General features: G+C 44.8%; 1 protein-coding gene across 1 annotated transcript; it reads left to right on the top strand.

The window, feature by feature from the left end:
- The first annotated feature begins 8020 nt into the window (after positions 1 to 8020).
- Positions 8021 to 11032, top strand: LOC124652142 (receptor-like protein EIX2). Its single transcript, XM_047191169.1, has one exon. The coding sequence runs from the start codon at positions 8028 to 8030 to the stop codon at positions 11013 to 11015; it is 2988 nt and encodes a 995-aa protein (XP_047047125.1). The 5' UTR covers positions 8021 to 8027; the 3' UTR covers positions 11016 to 11032.
- Positions 11033 to 23540: the final 12508 nt, after the last annotated feature.

The following is a 23540-nucleotide window of genomic DNA, read 5'->3' as shown; positions in this document are numbered from 1 at the left end:
CGAACCAAGTATCAAATACCCAGGTACTAGTACGAGAACCAGTAAGATAAACATCTATAACATGTATATCCGATATACCTTCTTTCTTCTTCTTGACAAGGCCGCTCTTCAGATCCGCCAAATACTTGGAGCAATTACGCTTCCAGTGTCCCTTCTCCTTGCGGTAATAGCACTCAGCATCAGGCTTAGGGCCGTTCTTAGGTTTCATAGGAGGCGTGGCAGCTTTCTTGCCACCCTTCTTGAATTTTCCCTTAGACTTGCCCTGTTTCTTGAAACTGGTGATCTTGTTGACCATCAACACTTGGTGCTCTTTCTTGATCTCAATCTTAGCAGATTTCAGCATGGCGAAGAGTTCAGGTAACTCTTTGTTCATGTTCTGCATATTGTAGTTCATCACAAAATTCTTGTAACTAGGTGGCAGTGATTGAAGGACACGATTAATCCCCAATCTGTTAGGAATCACTATTCCCAGATCACTGAGTTTCTTCGCATGCCCGGTCATGGCGAGCATGTGCTCACTAACGGAGCTGCCATCTTCCATCATGCAGTTGAAGAAGTGCTTCGATGCTTCATAGCATTCCACGGCCGCATGAGTTTCAAAGATAGCTTTCAGCTCATTGACCAACTCATGAGGATCGTGGTGCTCAAAACGTTTTTGAAGATCGGCTTCCAGACTGCATAGGATGGCACACTGAACTTGAGAGTACCGAGTTTTCCGAGTCGCGTAAACATTCTTTACTTCATCGGTTTCAGTTTCTGCAGGAGGGTCACCTAGCGGTGCATCAAGCACATATTGCAGATTTCCGCTAGCGAGGAAAATCCTCACATGACGGAACCTGTCGTTGAAGTTGCTACCGTTGCTCTTAAGCTTTTCTTTCTCTAGGAACTGGTTAAAATTGATTGGGGACGCCATATCTACAATATATATTTGCAATAGTTTAGACTAAGTTTATGACAAATTGAGTTCAAATTTTAATTCAACAAAATTAAAAGTCTAGGTGAACTCCCACTCAAAACAATATCCCTCGAATTGTCTTAGTGATCACACGAACCAAATCCACTACATCAAGTCCGATCATCACGAGACAAGATGTAATTTCAATGGCGAACACTCAAAGTGTTCATCATATCAATCATATGATTCATGCTCTACCTTTCGGTATCACGTGTTCCGAGACCATGTCTGTACATGCTAGGCTCGTCAAGGCCACCTTAGTATCCGCATGTGCAAAACTGGCTTGCACCCATTGTATGCACTTGTTGATTCTATCACACCCGATCATCACGAGATGCTTCGAAATGACAAGTCTTGGCAACGGTGTTACTAAGGATGAACACTTTATTATCTTGATATTTTATTGAGAGGGATCATCTTATAATGCTACCGTCACGATCTAAGCAAAATAAGATGCATAAAAGGATTAACATCACATGCAATTCATATGTGATATGATATGGCCCTTTTGTCTTTGCGCCTTTGATCTTCATCTCCAAAGCACGGACATGATCTCCATCATCAACGGGCATGATCTCCATCATCGTCGGCGTAGCGTCAAGGTCAATGGCGCCGTCTTCATGATTGTTCTCCCATGTAGCAACTATTACAACTTCTTTGAAATACTACTCAACATGAAACTTAAAGACAACCATAAGGCTCCTGCCGGTTGCCACAATACAATAATGATCATCTCATACATATTCATCATCACATTATGGCCATATCACATCACCAAACCCTGCAAAAACAAGTTAGACGTCTCTAATTTGGTTTGCATATTTTACGTGGTTTAGGGTTTTCGAGTAAGATCTAATCTACCTACGAACATGAACCACAACGGTGATACTAGTGTTGTCAATAGAAGAGTAAATTGAATCTTCACTATAGTAGGAGAGACGAGACACCCGCAAAGCCACTTATGCAATACAAGTTGCATGTCGAGCGTGGAGCAAATCTCATGAACGCGGTCATGTAAAGTTAGCCCGAGCCGCTTCATCCCACTATGCCACAAAAATGCAAAGTACTCAAACTAAAGAAAACATAAGCATCAACGCCCACAAAACCATTGTGTTCTACGCGTGCAACCATCTATGCATAGACACGGCTCTGATACCACTGTAGGGATTCGTAGCATAGAAAACAAAAAATTTCCTACCGCGAGAACGCAATCCAAGCCAAGATGCAATCTAGAAGACGGTAGCAACGAGGGGATGAACTAGACTAACCCTTGAAGATTTCCAAAGCCTACAAGAGGAGGCTCTCGTTGCTGCGGTAGACGTTCACTTGCCGCTTTCAAAAGCGCGTAGAAGATCTTGACGGTGCTACAATCGGGCAGCACCTCCGTACTCGGTCACACGTTCGGTGTTGATGAAGACGACGTCCTTCTCCCCGTTCCAGCGGGCAGCGGAAGTAGTAGCTCCTCCTTGAATCCGGCAGCACGACGGCGTGGTGGCGGTGGCGATGGAGAACTCCGGCGGAGCTTCGCTAAGCGTTGCGGGAGAGGTGGAGGAGTGGGGCGGCTAGGGTTTGGGGAGAGGGGTGGCCGGCCTCCTTGGGGTGCGGCCAAGGTGGTGGTCTTGTGGTGGCCGGCCCCCTCCCCTTGGACCCTCATTATATAGGTGGAACCCCCAAGTGTTGGACTACAAGTCTTCGAATAAGACCCCAACCAAAACCTTCCATGTTGTAGGGAAACCTACCCAAGGTGGGACTCCCACCTCAAGTGGGATTCCCACCCTTCCATGTGGGGGGTGGCCAGCCCCCTTGGTGGAGTCCACCTTGGACTCCCCCCTCTAGGGTTGGCCGGCCATGGGTGGTGGAGTCCCTTCGGGACTCCGCCTTCCAAAGTGATTTCTTCCGGACTTTTCTAGAACCTTCTAGAACCTTCCATAAATGCACCGGATCATTTTCAAACTTATAAAATGACTTCCTATATATGAATCTTATTCTCCGGACCATTCCGGAACTCCTCGTGATGTCCGGGATCCCATCCGAGACTTCGAACAATACTTCGAACTCCATTCCATATTCAAGTTCTACTATTACAACATCAAACCTTAAGTGTGTCACCCTACGGTTCGCGAACTATGTGGACATGGTTGAGAACTCTCTCCGACCAATAACCAATAGCGAGATCTGGAGATCCATAATGGCTCCCACATATTCAACGATGACTTAGTGATCGAATGAACCATTCACATACGATACCAATTCCCTTTGTCACGCGATATTTTACTTGTCCGAGGTTTGATTATCGGTATCTCTCTATACCTTGTTCAACCTCGTCTCCTGACAAGTACTCTTTACTCGTAGCGTGGTATGTGGTCTCTGATGAACTATTCATATTCTTGCAAGCTATTTAGACGACATTCCACCGAGAGGGCCCAGAGTATATCTATCCGTCATCGGGATGGACAAATCCCACTGTTGATCCATATGCCTCAACTCATACTTTCCGGATACTTAATCCCACCTTTATAACCACCCATTTACGTAGTGGCGTTTGATGTAATCAAAGTACCTTTCCGATATAAGTGATTTACATGATCTCATGGTCGAAAGGACTAGGTAACTATGTATCGAAAGCTTATAGCAAATAACTTAATGACGTGATCTTATGCTACGCTTAATTGGGTGTGTCCATTACATCATTCATATAATGATATAACCTTGTTATTAATAACATCCAATGTTCATGATTATGAAACTAATCATCTATTAATCAACAAGCTAGTTAAGAGGCTCACTAGGGACTCATTGTTGTTTACATAACACACATGTATCAATGTTTCGGTTAATACAATTATAGCATGGTATATAAACATTTATCATAAACATAAAGATATATAATAACCACTTTTATTATTGCCTCTTGGGCATATCTCCAACATGAATAACATATGTAGCTTGCAATCTGTCTTCTCCGTGACATAATCCACGGGGTAGCTTCCTCCACATCCGTCAAGATGCGAGGAACCGACACTGCTTCTTCGCTGAGATGGGGCAGCATCGGCTTGTGGATCCTGTAGAAACAACGGCTGATCAGGTGCCCTCTGATTTTTCTCAAGCGCCTCCACCCTATTTAACAATTCCGTTAACGTGTCGGCGTCCTTCTTCTTCTTCTTTCGCGAACAGCTTCTATAAGTGTCAGCGCTGTCCGGCGACCTGGGCGAGCTCGTACCCGTCCAACGTGTTCAGGATTCCCCAGAGCGAGTGTCATCTCGTCATTCTCTCTATCGGGAATGTGCTCTCCCTTTCTGACCTTGTCAATTGCATCTACAAGCTTCGGTACGATTGCCTCAATTTTTTTCCTTCCATTTTCCCTGCGCAACGATCAGCCCTGTCTTTGGGTCCAACCCTGCCCCATGCGCGAACAACCAGAACTTGGACCGTGTTTGCAACCAACCGCCGAAAGTCTTCATGTGTTCTCCACCAATCCAATCTTCACGTTGCTCCGGGTATTTAGAGCGTATGATATCCTTGTGTTCCTCTTTGTACGGAGCCACCAAGATGGAATTATGTAGAACTGTGTAGTGTGCTTGAGTGAAAGAATGTCCATCCATACACGTTGTTGCTTTCTTTCCTAGCGTGCCTTTTCCACGCAGTCTCCCCTCATAGCGCGATTCAGGAACACCGATCGGCTTAAGATCAGGAATAAAATCAACACAAAACTCAATGACCTCCTCTGTTCCATAGCCCTTGGAGATGCTTCCTTCTGGCCTAGCACGGTTATGAACGTACTTCTTTAAGACTCCCATGAATCTCTCAAAGGGGAACATGTTGTGTAGAAATACAGGACCGAGAACGCCAATCTCTTCGACCAGGTGAACTAGGAGATGTGTCATAATATTGAAGAAGGATGGTGGGAACACCAACTCGAAGCTGACTAGACATTGCACATCCTTCTGTAAATTTTGCAGAGTAAGTGGATTGATCACCTTCTGAGAAATTGCATTGAGGAACGCACATAGCTTCACGATGGGTACTCGAACATTTTCCGGCAGAAGCCCCCTCAATGCAACCGGAAGTAATTGTTTCATAATCACGTGGCAGTCATGAGACTTTAGGTTTTGAAAATTTTTCTCTGACATGTTTATTATTCCATTTATATTCGACGAGAAGCCAGACGGGACCTTGATGCTACTCAGGACTTCAAAAAAGATCTCCTTCTCCTCTTTGGTAAGAGCGTAGCTGGCAGGACCTTGATACTTCTCTGGATTGAGGTTGTATCCTTCGTGGATACTTTGCTGGTCCTGCCGTGCATCCGGTGTATCTTTTGTCTTCCCATACACGCCCAAGAAGTTTAGCAGGTTCACGCAAAGAGTTTTCGTCACGTGCATCACGTCGATTGCAGAGTGAACCTCTAAGAATTTCCAGTAGGGTAGCTCCCAAAATATCGTCTTCTTCTTCCACATGGGTACATGTCCGTCAACATCATGCGGAACATATTGTCCGCCAGGACCCTTTCCAAAGATCACTTTTAAATCCTTGACCATATCATATATAACTTCCCCAGTAGGGCGGGTAGGCTTCGTTCGGTTATCTGCCTCACCTCCAAAATGCTTTCCTCTCTTTCTTACGTGATGTTCTTTTGGAAGAAATCGACGATGCCCCAGGTACACATTCTTGTTTCCCAAATATTTATTGTCAGTCTCACCTAAACAGTGTGTGCATGCATTGCATCCCTTGTTTGACTGCCCTGAAATGTTACCAAGAGCAGGCCAATCATTGATGGTTACAAATAACAACGCTCGTAGGTTAAATTCCTTTTGTTCGTGCTCATCCCACACAGGTACACCTTCTTGATGCCACAACTCTAAAAGTTCTTCAACCAATGGCCTCAGGTACACATCAATGTCGTTGCCGGGTTGCTTCGGGCCTTGGACGAGCACTGGCATCATAATGAACTTCCGCTTCATGCACAACCAAGGAGGAAGGTTATAGATACGTAGAGTCACTGGCAAGGTGCTATGACTGGAGCTCTGCTCCCCGAAAGGATTAAAGCCATCTGTACTTAGACCAAATCTTAAGTTCCTTGCGTCATCTGAAAATGACTTGAACTCTCTGTCGATTTTTCTCCACTACGACCCGTCAGCGGGGTGTCTCAGCATCACATCTTTCTTACGGTCCTCTTTGTGCCATCGCAACAACTTGGCATGCTCTTTGTTCTGGAACAAACGTTTCAACCGTGGTATTATAGGAGCATACCACATCACCTTCGCAGGAACCCTCTTCCTGGGGTTGGACTCGCCCTCAACATCGCCAGGGTCATCTCGCCTGATCTTATACCTCAATGCACTACATACCGGGCATGCATTCAAATTCTCGTACTCCTTGCGGTAGAGGATGCAGTCATTGATGCATGCATGTATCTTCTGCACCTCTAATCCTAGAGGGCATACAACCTTCTTTGCTTCGTACGTACTAGAGGGCAATACGTTCTCCCCTGGAAGCATCTTCTTTATTATTTTCAGCAACTTTTCAAATCCCTTGTCAGAAGTACCATTCCCTGCCTTCCATTGCAGCAATTCCAGCGTGGTACCCAGCTTTTTCTGGCCATTTTCGCAATTTGGGTACAACAGTTTGTTGTGATCCTCTAACATTTTATCCAACTTCAACCTCTCCTTTTTATTTCCGCAGTTCATCTTCGCATCAAGAATGGCCCGACCCAAATCGTCATCCGGGTCATCAAAAATCGGCTCATCAAAAATGGGCTCTTCTTCAGCTTCGTCTTCCCCCATTCTACTATCACCGTCTTCAATGAATATAGGATAGTTTTCACTATCCTCTTCTTCTTCGTTGTCTTCCAATATAACCCCTTCTTTCTCCGTGCTTGGTCCAACAATTATAGCTGGGCATGAAACCGTTCTCCAGCAGGTGGACGTGAATGGTCTTTGAGGTAGAGTAATCCTTCATATTCTTACAGGAACTACATGGACAATAGATGAAACCATTCGACCGCCTGTTTGCCTCAGCCACGTTAAGAAAATAATGCATGCCATTAATGAACTCGGGATGGCACCGGTCACCGTACATCCATTGTCGACTCATCTGCATTTTATATGTATATCAAAAATCATTAATTACACAACATCGTGGATATATGAGTGACCAAATTAATTAATATTCAAGTTCATCACATAAAACTATTTTTTTATATAAAAAAGAAGAGGCTCACCGAGGTGGTACGGTGCCGGCTAGGGGACGACACTGGCGTTCGAAGGCGGTGAGGACGGGGATGATACTAATTAAAACATACAAAACATACCCTAATTTCAGCTCAAATTGCATATAAAATAAAATAAAATCCCTAACTTAGGCATTTCATCGAACACCTTGCTAGCACTAGAAAAATAGTACGAGTTAAAACTACCAAAGAAATGAGCTAAATTAGAAACGCCGGAAGGAATGATGATATTGCTAACCCTTGGATAGATGTATGCCCTTAATCTTGTTAAAATGGTGGAGAAAAAATAGAGATTTGTTGGAGTGTGAGAGGTGCAAAAAAATTTAGAGTGTGAGAGCAAGAAGAGAAAAATGAGATGAAGAAGAGCCAGGGACGGGCTCGCGATGTGATGATATGGTGGCACCCTTTGGTACCGGTTCGTGTTACGAATCGGTACGAAAGGTCCAGCCCTGGCCCCACCGCGCGTCTGAATTTTGGACGAAAACCTTTCGTACCGGTTCCTAACACGAACCGGTACTAAAGCCCCTCCCAAACCGGTGCCAGAGCTCCTCGCCCGCCTGAGCCCCAAACCGGTGCAAATGATCCCTTGCCCCATTTTCTACTAGTGACGTCATTCTATCATACTGCATTTCCGAGCTCTTTCCTATTTTCGCATGCTTACGAATTAGAGGCCTTCGGCGATCACGGCATCTCCTTATAATACCAGCTACATCAACGTCTTTTCCAGTCAACAAGAGAGTGATAGGCACGTTGGCCCAACTTATGTGTGTGATCCATCCAAATATGTAGTAGCCCGTACCTTTCTCCTTCGACAGTTCATCACTCGGTGCGAACTCACATTCCGTCATGTGTTCGTTCGGCAGCCCGTCCATACCTGCGCACACAAGCCTACTAGCCCACCACAACGCCATGGCTGCAGCGAGCTTCCTCTTCCTAATCATCCTACATGCTGCAGTCGTCCCCTCTGTCGACAGCGCAAGGGACATATCCAACGGGACCTGCTTCCCTGCTGACAGGGTCGCGCTGCTCTCCTTCAAGGACGCCATCACGAGCGACCCGAGACATCTCCTCGTCTCGTGGCAGCAAGGACACCACGACTGCTGCCGGTGGAGCGGCGTCACCTGCAGCCGCCGGACAGGCCACGTCGTCAAACTCGACCTCGGCGACCGTCGTCCACCAGAGGGTGTGTTCATTGGTGCCATTGGACAGCATTCGCTGCGCGGACAGGTATCTTCTTCTTTGCTTGCTCTCCGAGGTAGTCTCAGGTATCTAGACCTGGGCGGGAATTTACTTCTCGGAGATGCAATGGCCATGCCGGGATTTCTGGGTTCTCTGCAGAGTTTGACGTATCTCAACCTCTCCTACATGGGTTTCTATGGTAAAGTCCCCCCTCAGCTAGGCAACCTCTCCAAACTGCTAGTCCTTGACATACAGTCCACTCATCTATACTCAAAGGATATATCTTGGTTACCACGTCTCCGCTCGCTAGAGTACCTTAACTTGGCCTTAATCAACCTCACCGGAGTCAGTGATTGGGTCCATAAAGTCAACGCCCTTCCCAATTTGGTTGTACTGAATCTCCGTTACTGTAAACTTTGTGCTCCATCATCACTTTTGCACCACAACCTCACAGTTCTTGAGGAGCTTAACCTCGATTCTAATCCTTTTGACAGTCCGGTTGCACCCCAGTGGTTCTGGGATGCAACTAGCCTCAGGAGCCTAAAGTTAGGGGGTTGTGGATTATCAGGCACATTTCCTGACGAGGTAGGAAACTTGACCTTGTTAGAGACCTTCGACCTATCAGGTAACAACATCAAGAGGATTATACCAGGGACACTACAAAATTTGTGTAATCTGAGGTCTCTATATCTCGACTACAGCAACATTAGTGTCGATATTTCAGAGGTAATACAAAAGATCCCCAACTGTTCTTGGAGGAATTTACAAGAGCTGACTCTGGCATATAACAACATCACTGGCACGACATTAAATTTTGTGTCAAACCTAACTAGCTTAAGAAAGCTTGATGTCAGTGACAACCAGTTGAGTGGTTCAGTGCCTGTGGAGATTGGAAGGCTTGCAAATTTGACTGAATTATACCTTGGAAAAAATGAATTTGCTGGTGTGATATCAGAAAATCATTTTATTGGTTTGATGAATTTAAAGTCCATTGACTTATCATATAATAATTTGGAGCTCATTATTGACTCACGCTGGGTACCTCCATTCAACTTGCATTTAGCGTGGTTTACATCTTGTCATTTGGGTCCCCAGTTTCCTAAGTGGCTTCGATGGCACAAGAGCATTGGTTGGCTTGACATTTCAAACACAGGTCTAGTTGGCAAGATCCCAGATTGGTTTTGGACTACCTTTTCTGATGCTATAATTTTGGCAATCTCCTTGAACCAACTTAGCGGCGAGTTACCACCCAGTCTTGAGTTCATGTCAGTGATTGGAATTTCAATGCATTCAAACCAACTGACTGGTTTGATACCCAAGTTACCAAGAAAGCTTGAGTTATTGGATATGTCAAGAAACTCTTTTAGTGGGTTCGCGCCAAGTTTCCAAACACCGGATCTGGAAGTTTTAGTTCTTTTTTCCAATTCTATAACCGGAACTATTCCATCGTCAATTTGTCGATTGAGAAGATTGCGGATCTTAGATCTTTCAAACAATCTACTTTCAGGGGAGATTCCTGATTGTGGCGGAAAAGATCTGAAAAATCAGAACTCATCTATCAACAACCCTTCAAGAGTCAATTCAGTGGGTTATTTAAGTTTGAAAACTGTCCTACTAAGCAACAACAGTCTTTCAAGTGGATTTCCGTTATTGCTACGACAATGTCCAAGTCTTGTTTTCCTCAGTCTGGCTCAAAACAAATTTACTGGACAGCTACCTACATGGATTAGTGAATCCATGCCTCATTTGGTTATGCTACGATTAAGATCGAACAAATTTTCTGGTCACATTCCAAATCAAATAATGGAACTTGGTGTTCTCTCTATTCTGGATCTATCCAACAATAATTTTTCTGGGGACATACCACAGTATCTAGAAAAGTTAAAAGTTTTGACCGGCACTACGACTCCTTTCAATGAGAATCCTTTTGAGGAATATTTTTGGGACGAGCACCATTCAGCTTATATGGGACCCTCCGATGATAGCTTGTCGGTGGTAATAAAAGGGCAAGTACTTGAGTATAGGAAGAATGTTATATATTTGATGAGCATTGACTTATCTTGCAACAGTTTATCTGGAGAAATCCCAGAGGAACTGAGCTCCCTCTCTGGTCTCATAAATTTGAATTTATCTTCAAACTTGTTGAGCGGAAATATCCCATATAAGATTGGCAACCTTCGATCGCTGGAGTCTTTTGACCTCTCAAAGAACAGACTTGGTGGTGAAATTCCTCAGGGCTTAACAAATTTGACATACTTGAGCTATTTAAACTTGTCATATAATAATCTTTCGGGAAGAATACCCTCAGGACATCAACTAGACATCCTGAAGACAGATGATCCAGCTTCTATGTACATTGGTAATCCAGGTCTTTGTGGATATCCAGTTCCAAGGGAATGTTCTGGTCCTCGTAGAGATCCACCAACTAGCAAAGATTCAGCAAGATGGTCTGAAAATGGTTTGTTTCAAATGGATTTCCTTCTAGGATCAATCGTCGGTTTTGTGGCGGGCATTTGGCTGATATTTTGTGGGCTTCTCTTCATGAAGAGGTGGAGGTACGATTATTTTGGGCTACTCGACGAGCTATATGACAGGTTGTATGTCATTTCCGTTGTTACTTGGCGGAAATGGTTCAGGAGCACATACGTACATTAAGCAAGAACTACATGGGGTTGCTCGAACTACATGGGGTTGCTCATACAAAGATGCTGCTACATTAATAAAGCTGATGAAGAACTTATTGCTCTATTATATTGTCAAATATTTTGTTATTCAGATTATCTGTGTGTAACCGCACTGGCAGTTGAGTATGCCTCACTGTGTCCTCTCTCGCAAGATAAATGTATCACGTATCCCACACTCATTATGGAAAATTATTTGTGATTGTTTGGATTTGCGATGCAATAGTGCAACGACCTAAATGGATGCTTCGGATTGTCAGATGTGAACTAATATTGCTACCACGTGTCACCTTCGGTGAAAGAAAAAAGGACGGTGCTACCTAGCGGCGCCGCATACTTGACGATCCGTGCGGCGGATGCCAACCCTGGTCCCACTGCCTGAGCAAAGCCACGAATCGCGTAGCTTTTCCAAGGACTATAGTGGCAAGCGCAGAAGTCAGCACATGCACGGCAATCTGGCACGCGGTGGCTATCCGTTGCTAAAATAAAATATGCTATATAAACTGCTTAAAGTGCTACACTAGTTCGTACTTAATATTTCACATGTCTATGATAAATTACTGCACTTATATTTATTTTACATGTAATCATTTCCATAGTGAAGCTAATTAGGGGACAATCACTTGCCAGCTTGCCTAAAAGATAGCTGCCAAATAAATTACACTTGCTTATCATATTTTAATAAGACAATCCATTAGTTAATTAGTGAATAATTGCCAGGTCACTTTTACATAGCTGCCAATTTTGTAATGCATGATTATCAGGTTAAGTAGATTTGGCTGCCAGCCAAACTAGTTCCTAATTGCCAGATTAGTATTACCTAATTGCAAAATTTAATCAGAAAGTTAATTATATTTGGTTCCAGCAAAATGCCCGGTTAATTTTACCTAGCTGCCAAATTTAAGGTGCATAATTCTAAGGTTAATTACATTTGGTTGCAAGCTAAAGTAGTACCAAATTGCCAGGTTAACTTTACCTCGCTGCCGAATTGAGAATACATGACTGCCAGGTTAATTTTGCACTTGCTAAATTGATGGAGTTGGATTTATAGTTGCCAAATCCATTTCGTCTCTAAATTGGAGACGACGCATACATGCCCAGAAAAACTCAAATTTTTTGATTGAAAAGTAGGACTGGCCACCCGACTTGGATTTGCAGATGATGAACCCGTCAAGCCGCGAGTAGGAATCCATGCCCTAGGTGGCGGCGACCTCATCTTCATGAGTCGAGCTAGACGGTGAACATCACGAGCCATCTCCATGCGCGGGTCGGCGGCGATCTCCTCCTCGCTCACACCTCCATGCGGACTATAACATCCCAAATTTCAAATCAATAAGAAAAATGGTTTCCAACATTCAAAATTTAGAACTAACAAAAACTTTTATTTGAATATGGTGCTATGCATAGTGTTCATGCATTATTATGTGACATTTCCATGATGATTGTTTGTGTGCTTATCAATGATGCTAAAACCCTAGAGTATGATCCTTTGAGATCAAAAAGGGAAGAAAAGAAGAAAAAGAGAAATTGCAAAAACCCTCACATATGGGCATATGGTCATTTTTGAAAATCTTTAACCTAGGCCATATAACCTTGTGCCAATGGTTTGGAAACTCATCTAAACTCAAAAGAATCCCTTTTGCATCAAAGAAACCAAAATCAAATCAAAGGAAAATTCAAAACTTACTCACATGTGATAATGGTCATTTTTGACTTTCACATCAGGGTACCCACTTTGAGCCCCTGGATTAAGAGTTTTCTAAACTAAAACCTCCCAACTCTTTGCACCTCATCCAAGATCTCATCAAGATGAACAACTTTGGTAAAGACCACCCCTGCAAATTCTTTCTAGATTTCAAAATATCATCAAGCAAAGTAGCAACACCAAAACAAATTCTAGATTATGTCACTTTTGGTTTTTCACAAATCAACTCAATTTTGCACACCACCACCACCATTGTGTGCCAAATGATATTAGAATCAACTCCACCAAAAATCTTTGCAAAATTAAAATTTAATCTCTTGCGGCCATTTGGTCGAGCACCTGGCATGCACAAGTCTGCCAACCCTGTGCACCCTTTTATCCAGCAGGTTTTGGCACTAACCCTCAACCCTATGTCACCATTAGTCCTCTCCTGTACCCCTTGCATCATGCCAAGCACCAGAGACACGGTTTGGAGCATGAGATCATCCACATTTTGACCATGCCGTGTACTTTGCCACTTCACCATGCCACTCTCCTCTCTGGTCACTTCTACCGTGCACCACCAAGTCAGCCACCTCCCTCACACTCCCCTCGTCAGGCTCGTGCCAGCCCTTGGCCAGTAGACGCACTGCAACGCCGGAACACGATGCACCCAGTACGCCCAGGACGCGCCAGGGCGTGCACGCTGACGTCCCTGGACGCACCAGAGCGTCGACGCGCCTCGTCACTCCCGTCCTCCCTTCACCCTCTCCTCGCGCCAGTAGCATCGCCACGACTCCAGGAGACTCCCAGACACACTCACCTGCCCGCGCGAGCTCTGCAGACGATGCCATCGTCGACGACTTTCGCCGCCATACTGCAAGCTCCCGTCAACCTCCAGAGCGCGGCACTGCCTCGTTTTCACCGCCGTCAAGCCTGTCGTGATCTCCATGACGTCGCCAACGCCCCTGCGTCATCTCCCGAGCCATGCCGCCCCTGTAGCCTCGTCGCCATGGTCGACCTCATCCACCGAGCCGCAGACCCCCTCGCAACTATAAATAGAGGCCTCCCGCGCCTCAAATCTTCACACCACTCGCCTCTCCTCTTGTCTCTGACCCTCCTCGAGCTCTCCCTCCTCTCAATTTGATCCATAGCTAGCCAATTTGATCACCGTAGTCCGTGGAGCCGCCGCAGAAGAAGAAGAAGATTGGCGCCGCCCCTGGAGCCGCCACTTGTACCAGGAGGATCGCCGTCGTCCACAACGTCGCTGCGCACCCTCGCCGACGATTGCCGGAGCTCTGGTGAGCCTCCGAACCCCAACCCTCGCGGCGCCAGTGAGCTGCGCTCGTCGTCGACGATGACGCACGCCAGCCGTCCGATCCAGTTCTAATCGTGCGCCTCTCGTTAGTCCATACCGATTCGGGGTTTACACGTCGCTGACGGGTGGACCCCATGGTCAGATGGCCTGCTGCGCGAGAAGCACAGTTGGGCCGGCCCGTTTGCTTTTCTCCCTCAGGCCCAGTTAGTTTTCCCGCGCAGGCCCAGCCATTTGAATTTGAATTTAGCAGTTTAGGTTAATTTCAATACTGGTTCCTTTTTAAAATTTAAATTTAGGAAGATCCATTGGGCCAAATTTTATGAATTTGTTATTGTTGGAAAGCTTGTGAAAAGCTCTAACCAACTACACTGGTTTCAACCCTAGATCTATTGTAGAATTAATGTAGCAAAAAGAACAAGCCAGTACCTTTTTCAAATTCAAACTTTTATTAAAAATCAACCATAGGTGATTTTGAGTTGATTCCAACTCTCATAAATCACAATTCACATACTCTACATGAATATGTAAAAAGATCACATAGTTGTTTGCATGATCATGGGCTAGAGCAAAATAATGGCTATGTGGCCATTTCTAGTCCATTTAAATTGCCCAAACTTAGTTGTTAAATAGTATGAGAGGTTCCCTCTCATTTAAATCATGGTCCTAAGTAATTCAATAGGAGGTAATGACTTTGGTCTATAGCACCTCATAGTGGATTACTTAGAGATATTAAATTGTTGCAATAGTAGTGTTTAAATTGCATGAGGTTTAGTACCTCATTCAAATCTTTTTTCTCAAATGCTAAAGGTGAATTGTTGACCTTTGTCAACATGATCCCACACTTATTATTTGAGGAAATTAAATCTTAATAAGATTCAATGAGAGGAAATTATTTCTCTTACAATTTTTCTTAAACACAAAGCCAACCCCCTTGTGATTAATGTTGTGATGATATGATGGCTTGTGTGACCCATTTGTGTGTTAAGTCTAGTAATTAAGCTTGTGTGGTAATTGTATACCTCGTATCGGTTTATAGACGCTAGTACTGAGGACTACCAGGAGGAAGAGGTATTCTACCAAGAAGAAGAAGAAAGCTTTGATCACTGTACCAATCAAGGCAAGCTATACTCTTGCAAGTTACCCAAGTGCAAGCTCAACTTGAGCAAGGCACTAATACCATACTACTTTGTGTTTTACTTTACAAGTCCCGGTTTTTATCTCTCAAAGCTTTTACTTTGATTCTCAAGTCTTACTTTTATAGTTAACTTGGGTCTAGATAAGGAGTAGTGCAAGAACATCAAAGTTAGCCTAGAGAGCTACAAGCTAGTTAGCACCCCTCATGACTAGTTGCTAGTGCTAAACTAAAAGTGACTACTCTAGCTGGGAACTTGTGAAACTTTTGGAGTTGAAAACCTTGGAATGATGAGTCATTCTATTGAAAGATTTTAAAGGTGAATGTGACTTTAATGAAATGGTGATTTTGATAAAAACTGATGATTGGGTTCGGATGCGATACCATTCCAATTCTTGAGTACCCCCACAATACCTGATTATGGGTAAGGCTTTAGCTGGAAATTTATGTGTCTTAGTATGGGTTCCCTCTGAACAAGCGTCATAGAGGTTATGCCAAGGCTGCCTTCATTGAAAGTGAAATGACGTGAAAAGAGTTGAATGTCTTACCCAAGCCCTGTGCAGTTCCCAGAATAGCAGTTGGTTATCACTGGGAGGCCAAACTCATGGGGGAGGTGCCTATACTAGGATGTGTAAGTGAAAGGTTAATGGTTAATGATCCGCATACTCAGTTATGATTATTCAGGGTTATCCCTGGCGGATGTATCAAATGTTGTGGCACAAGTGTGCAACCTCTTCAGAGTGTAAACCTATTCGAATTGCTGCGTCCGCGGTCATGGACAGTTGGAAAGGCCATATTGTTCCGTCATCAGAACTTTTCCAAATATGACTGGTGATTTGTGACTTGAATTTGAAAGGTGATTTTTGACTTGATCACAACAGAGTTGTGGGAATGACACTAATGTTCCCACTTGAGTTAAGTTAGTCAAATGAAGAGTCTTTGTTTACTAAATGCTTATGAAATAAAACTGGCTTTATGCAAATGAACCTAGAGCAGAACCCTCTCACTAAAAATGTTAGTACTTACACTAGTATTAGTTTGTGAGTACTTGAAAGTACTCACGGCTGTGTCCCTGGCTATTCAAATGGCCAGACTATGAAGAAGAGCAGCAGTATCAGGATGACGGACAGCAGGACGTCTATGACAACTAGGATCGTCTCCTGACGTCAAGCGTTGTCTGTGGAATAGATGGACTCTACTACGTACTCCCGCTATGTGTTATGTATTGATCCTTAGATCAAGTGTTGTAATGAGACTGGATCATGTGATCCTTTTTGTTGTAAGACTATTATGATGTTGTAATGAATGATGTGCTGTGATATGAACTTATTATGTCTCACAAAAACAATCTTCCTGGGATTGCGATGTATGACATAATAGGCATCTGGACTTAAAAATCCGGATGTTGACACGGACGTCACCGGTGACCTCGACGGTCCTATTCTCTCGAACCCCTACTTGTGCTCGTCAGCGGCGGTCGTGGACTTGTGAGGAGTGGCAGCGCCCGCAGCTAGCCCTGCCCACAATGGAGTGGAATCTATGCGGCGGCCGGCCTGTCCTTCAGGATGTGCCCTTTCTTATCCTCGACGAACGCGACCGGCCCGACGAGCGCCGGCAGCCGCGACATCGCCGACCGGGAGCATCTGCGACCAGCCTGATGAGCCAATTGGGTGCTCGAATCCCTCACAGTGCGGTGGCGGTCCGCACCTCGCAGATCGGCGGCGGCCACAACCAGCACCGCCGGCCACGACATCGCAGTTCGGTGGCGTGCGCGACCAGCGCCGGCGACCGCGACCTCAGATCTCGGCGACGTGCGCGACCAGCGCCGGCGACCGCGACCTCGTCGCGTGATGCAGTTCACCAGACCAAGACCGACGGCCTGAGCATCCCGACACGGTGCTGCATCTTTCCATGAGAGAGAGAGAGCTCGAGACGAGAGAGAAGCTGGTCATGGCAAATGTGGGCGGAGGAAGTGAAGGGGAAAAATGCGGGCGGATAAGGTGGGGGTGGAGATAGATCGGTTGACCACGCGCCGCGCGGAATGATGAGAAGAGATTGCGCTCGCTCCCTATAGATGCAGCGACACGAATCACAAAGCAACCGTCGCACGAGACACAGCGCGTGCGGCGCTTTCCGTTAGATTTTCCCAAGAAAAAATGCTCGAGCTGGCTGTACAAAGCTAGCAATCCTCGTAGGGTCTTCATCTATCTATATCTATACCTAATAATAAAGGAGCTATGGTTTCTGTCAAAAAATTTGTCCAACTTTTTCCTGAACTGTTTTGTCCTCCCACCAAACAACATAATACGGGCAAATGCCACCGTATCGGTTCAGTTTATACGATTTCTGGCGTTCCGTCCACCAGCGGCAGGGAAGCGTGCCTCCATTCCGGAAGGAACCGCGAGCTTTCGGCCTGCTCGGCGAGCGCTGGCCGGAGCAGGACATCGATGACGGGCGGCGTGTGGCCAGGGAAAGCTGCACAAGAGGCCGCGCGGGACGGTGGAGGCGTGCAGCGTCGGGGACGAAGAGGAAGGGGAACAGAGGCGCGACGAGGTCGCGTGCGGCTCGACGGAGGGCGCGGCGGCGGTCTCCGTGCAGGAGCGAGGCAGAGAGGACGGGGCTCGGGGCCAGAGAATGAAGGGAGAGAGATGAGAGGTGGGAGGACCGAGTGGCGAAAGAAAAAGGAAGGGGGGTTTCTGCAAATAAGCCGGCGGCGGGGTGTGGATTTGGCCGGAAAAAGGGTGGCAGGTCTCTTTTGGCTGGGCTGGAAAAGGTGGCCTCCGGCTGGGCTGGGCTTGGCTTGGTCGGTTAGTTGCCTCTCCTTTTTTTTATTAAAAGGGTTTCTTTTATTATTTTCTGTTTGTTTTTTTTGGGCTAGCTCGCTTTTCCGTCAAAAAAACCTGATACAGTCGATTTTAGTCCCGCCATGCTCCCTTAAGTCCATCTCCACCGATTTATATACATGATTTACTTTGAAGATAATATGGTTTGCCTAGTCCCGCCATGCTCCCTTAAGTCCATCTCCACCGATTTATATACATGATTTACTTTGAAGATAATATGGTTTGCCTAATTGATACATGCGCCGTGAGCTAAATATAATTGGGATGAATTGTGTTGTCTATCTCAAAGCTACTAGGAAGCTTCAGCGCGGCGGGCGGTACTGATTCCTGTTAGAGGCCTCTCTGTCTTTGTTAGATTAAGCAAGGAGTGTTTAACATAGAAAGAGAGTTTTCTGAGTTGGTGTTTCAGGGTTGCAAAGATGGGCAATAACACATAGACTGGTTTTCGTGAGTGTTGTGCAAATCTGATGTATTGATATAATGAAGAATGACTTGCTTGCAACTATTTTACAACATATAAGCTTAGTAGTATATATGCTACAACTTGCCCTTCTCTCAGCTGAGCTAAGGAAAACTATGCTCGAGTTAAATATGACTACATCTGCAGGTACCACCTTGCCAGGAAAATCCAAGTGAATTAAGTGTAAGCCTGAACCAAATACGGTGTAAGACAATATGGCATGTAGATGCACCATCTTTCAAAGAACTTGTGGATATCGAGGAAGCCAAGTGACATCCATATTGTAGTATCAACTCTACATGAAACAAAGATATATTTACGCATGGTCAGAAATTTGGAAATCTTTGATTTTCTATTAAATAAATGATTGGCTGTGACCAATACCATGGGTCAGAAGTTCACCAATTTAATTCTGAAAGTAATGCAAACTATTTGAATAGATAGCGCCTGACCATATTGACAGATTGGAAAAAAACTAAGCCAGTGAAACATCAACCAACTTTTTTCAACATATGTAGTGGTTCTACCGATATCTTTGGCAAGGCCTTACCAGGAATAAGTGGAGGCTAGACAGTGATAGCCCATATCTCTCAAAATCTCTACAGCTTTATGTTGTCAACCATAACATCCGTTGGTAACATCCGTTGGATTTTACCTTTTCATTGTGATTTTGATTCTGCGAGAACCCGGTACTTTGGCTAGCTGAACAACACACTGACTGCGATTTAGACTGCACCATTCAGAACAGCAGAATCAGCTGATACAACAACAACGGATGGCATGCGATGGGATGACATTATAAATATATAGATGCAAAATAACTATATAGATGTACACATAAGTTAAGAGAACTACCTTACGCTAAACGGTATCTAGTTTATACTATATATAATCAAGGCATAAACACTAAATATTCAATGGAAAAGTTGCAAACGTTCCGTTCAGGTTCATAAGATAGAAAATAAAGAATTTCATGACAGGTTGATAAGATGAACAGTGCAAGATTGATTGAGGGTCAAACATGGTAACCTATAAGCAGTCAGAATGGGTGACGGTGTATAGTCAGTGGCATCCTACAGTCTACATCCATATCTGAATAATCTGCATTTAGATTATAGGTGCAGATATGCATCCCCTGTTAGTATAAAGAAATTCTAAACCACATATGAACAAATCTAAGAGAAAATCATAATAAATGGCCAGAAGTGAGTGGTCAGATGTCTATGAGAAACAGATCTAAAAGAACCTCATCTGGGAACAATAGTGCCTGTATTGTTTGAAAGCATCAACTCTAGAAGGATTTCCTTGCCTAAATTAAGGACATCCTCACAAACAAAATCTAGTGGTTGAGGCTTTGAAAGTGTAGCCATCAGAGAATTGGGTAATATTGCGCATATGGGAACTAAACCGTATGCTTACTAACCCAGACCAAAATATACATATATGAACAATGTCACTTGTAAAAAAATCACCTGTGCTTCACTAATTAGTCCAAATATTTTTCCAGCAGGTTGGCCTACATATCTTCTTGCCTTAACTGACAACATCCTTCGTCTGTATATCGGGTGAGCACTCGTACTTCTGCATTCATAAAAGTTGCATTTTTTACTATAAGTCTCGACTCCACAGAAAAAGGCCAAAATATAATCTCAGGTTATTAAAATGTGAAGCTGCTCAAGAAGTTACTAAAGATCGAAAGAAACAAAGCGTTCATACTTAAAGCAAATTCGCCTGCTAACCCGATGAACATGTTGCGCTCTGGAGTGTCCCAGTTTGGCTCTACTCCATTCCAAACCATGCTATCCTGTTTGGCTAGCCTGTAGACTACACTGCGTAACCTGAGGACTTGCTCTATACAGCAGACCCATCAAGTCTGGCATTCAAGATGGGCAAGCTGGGCGGTATTGTCATGATCAAGGCCACCACCATGGCAGTCTTTGAAGACAGCTCACCAAGATATTCAGTCTTAATAAAAAATAGGCAGGCTTAATCAAACAATACTTTGTTTCCTAATTGTATAATTTGAAGCAGGTCTACTATTTGATGAGCTAGATCATTTGTGTGTATCAGATCCTCACCAGTGAACAATCGAACAACAAAGAGTGGCAATAGAGAAACATAGCTATCGTTAACAAAAGCCAGGTCGAACCATAGGTAGGTACTGCAGAAGACTAAAGTTTCTAGGATAACAAATAAACTACTGTTTTAGCTAATGGTTTGCCAAAATGAGATAAACAAAGTGGAAACATATGAACAACCTTGGCTGATTGATATACAGATAAGATTTAGCAGCTGACTATTTCAACTAATGATTCCGAAATGATATAACCAAACTGGAAAGTACGCCCCCTCATGGACCTTTCAATATAATATAAAAACATAAATCAATAAACTCAGGGAAGATAAAACAATAAAAAGATCAGCTTAGATAAACTTTAGCCAAATATTATGAAATCATCAATTGAAGACCTGTGTGCTCGGCATGCCAAATATTATAAAAGAATAACTCTTTGTCAAGTGTTACTTGATATTTAGGCTAACAAACCACATATGCTTGGAGAAGATCCTAGCATTCAATTACATGCAGATTTTTCACCGTTGGGAGATGATGAACCGGATCAAATGATTTGCCATCAGAAACCCCATCAGTAGATAATCAATATATACCGAGTTATAGATAACGAATAACTGATGTGATGCAGAAAATACATATTAGTGAGAGAGACCATAATCCATACCAACCTCCAAAATCAAAATAAAACTGAGTTATCCAATGCATTTGGTTATGTTCTCCAAATCTGTAGTTGCAACATTGCTAATAAGCATTTGGTCGAACATATAGCATGCACGTATAGGAAACATGTGATAAACTGTATATTGTACACGTATCGGTATGGTGTTGTATATAAACCAACCGTATACGTCTCTGTACCTCAACCCCTATATATATGTCATATGCCGGCCCGTGTATGGTGCTAAGGCAATACCCCCTACATCGTTACCCTAACTTTCACATGGTATCAGAGCCGATCGGCTCCTGACCTAGATTGGTTTCGCCGATCGCCTTCGCTTCCGCACGATCCGTCCATCACCGATCACCGCCGCCGCCTGCGCGATGTCGCTCATGAGCGGCACCAGTGGTGCTACCTCCGGCGTGTTCTCAGGTGCTAACAGCTCCGTCTCTCCCGGCCTTTACAGGTCGACCATGGCGGGATCCTCCGCTGTCACCTCCGTGATTCCGACGTCGCCGATCATCCTGGCGAACCAGATTACCGTCAGGCTCACCTCGGAAAACTACATCTACTGGAGGACACAGGTTGTCCCAATACTCCGAAGCAATCTTCTTTTTGGGTTTGTGGATGGATCTCTTGCATGCCCGCCCGCGACACTGCCGAATCCGGCGGCCAAGGAGGACGGTGATCCTGCAACCATCCCTAATCCTCTGTTTTCGGCCTGGCATCAACAAGATCAGGCAATTCTTTCAGCCATTGTCTGTTCTCTTCATGAGTCTGTCCTCGGGACGATGACGATGGTGACTACATCGCATGAGGCGTGGGAAACCCTGGCCTGCAGCTTTGCCTCTCAGTCTACTGCGCGTGCCATGGCAATCCGCGCTGAACTCCACAAGGCGAAGAAGCTGAACAAAACGGCCTCGGTCTTCTTCAATGAGATTCAGTCCAAGGCAGACATGTTGGCCTCCATTGGCCAGCCCTTGCGTCCTGATGAGTTCACGGGCTATCTCTGCGCCGGCCTGGATGAGCAGTATGATGCTCTCGTTCAGCTGGTCTCCTCTCGGGCTCTCACTGATCCGATGCCTATCCGTGATGTATATGCACAGCTCCTCAATACCGAACAACGCATGGAGGCTCGCCGTGCTGATCTTGGAACGGATGTCCACATGGCTCACCTCAACTACCGTGGGCGTGGTGGTCCGCCTCCATCTGCTCCAACCTCGCCGCCCTATTCCAAGCAACCACCTCCGTCTTCCAACCAGCAACGCGGCCAGGAGAGTATGTCGCGTGGCAATGGTGGTGGTGGTGGCTCCTCTGGTGGCGGTGGTCGGCCTATTTGCCAGATTTGCACCAAGGCTGGACATGTTGCCTCGTGTTGTTTCAAGCGCTATAATCCCAACTTTCTTGGCGCTGGCAATGATGGGCGTTACAAGGATCGACAGTTGGCGGCTTTTACCTCTCCTACTGCCAACAACACCTCCTATGGTGCTACTCCATCCTATCCGATAGATCCGGCTTGGTATGCGGACACGGCGGCGACAGACCACTTCACCAACGATCTTGACAAGCTCACCATGAGGGAGCCCTACCTTGGGAAGGATCAAGTCCAAACCGCCAATGGATCAGGTATGCGCATTACACATATTGGTCATTCCACTATTCCTTCATTATCTCATAATCTCCACCTCCGCGATATTTTCCATGTTCCTTCTATCACTCGCAATCTCCTCTCGGTTAAAAAGTTTGCACTTGATAATAATGTCTTCTTTGAGTTTCACCCTTGGTATTTTCTTGTTAAGGATCGCGTCACGAGAAGGGTTCTTCTTAGAGGGGGTTGCCGTGGAGGACTCTATAATCTCGATGTGTCGTCTATCAAGCAAGTTTTTAGTGGTGTCAAGGTTTCTCGCGAGCAATGGCACTCCCGCCTAGGTCATCCAGCAGTTCCTATAGTTCAACATGTTTTGCATCGTCATGAGCTTCCATCCGTGTCAGTCAATAAAACTGTAGTTTGTGATGCCTGTCAGCAGGGCAAAAGTCATCAGTTACCTTTTTCATTGTCTACTCGTGTTACTACAGTTCCTCTTGAGATTATCTATTCTGATGTATGGGGACCTGCCCAAGTTTCTGTTAGTGGACATGAATACTATGTTAGTTTTATTGATGCATACAGTCGTTTTACATGGCTCTATTTGCTTAAAAGAAAGTCTGATGTGTTTCATGTGTTTCTTCAATTTCAAAAGCATGTTGAACGCCGAAAATGCTCAACGGAACCCGGGTACGAAGTTGACGAGATCGCCAAGAGCTTCCTCGGATACGAAGTCAAGTACGTC

This window comes from Lolium rigidum, chromosome 5 (genome assembly GCF_022539505.1).
Source record: "Lolium rigidum isolate FL_2022 chromosome 5, APGP_CSIRO_Lrig_0.1, whole genome shotgun sequence".
Classification (NCBI taxonomy): Eukaryota; Viridiplantae; Streptophyta; class Magnoliopsida; order Poales; family Poaceae; genus Lolium; species Lolium rigidum.
The sequence above is the reverse complement of the archived record's forward strand: the minus strand, read 5'-3'. Positions and strand labels throughout refer to the sequence as shown.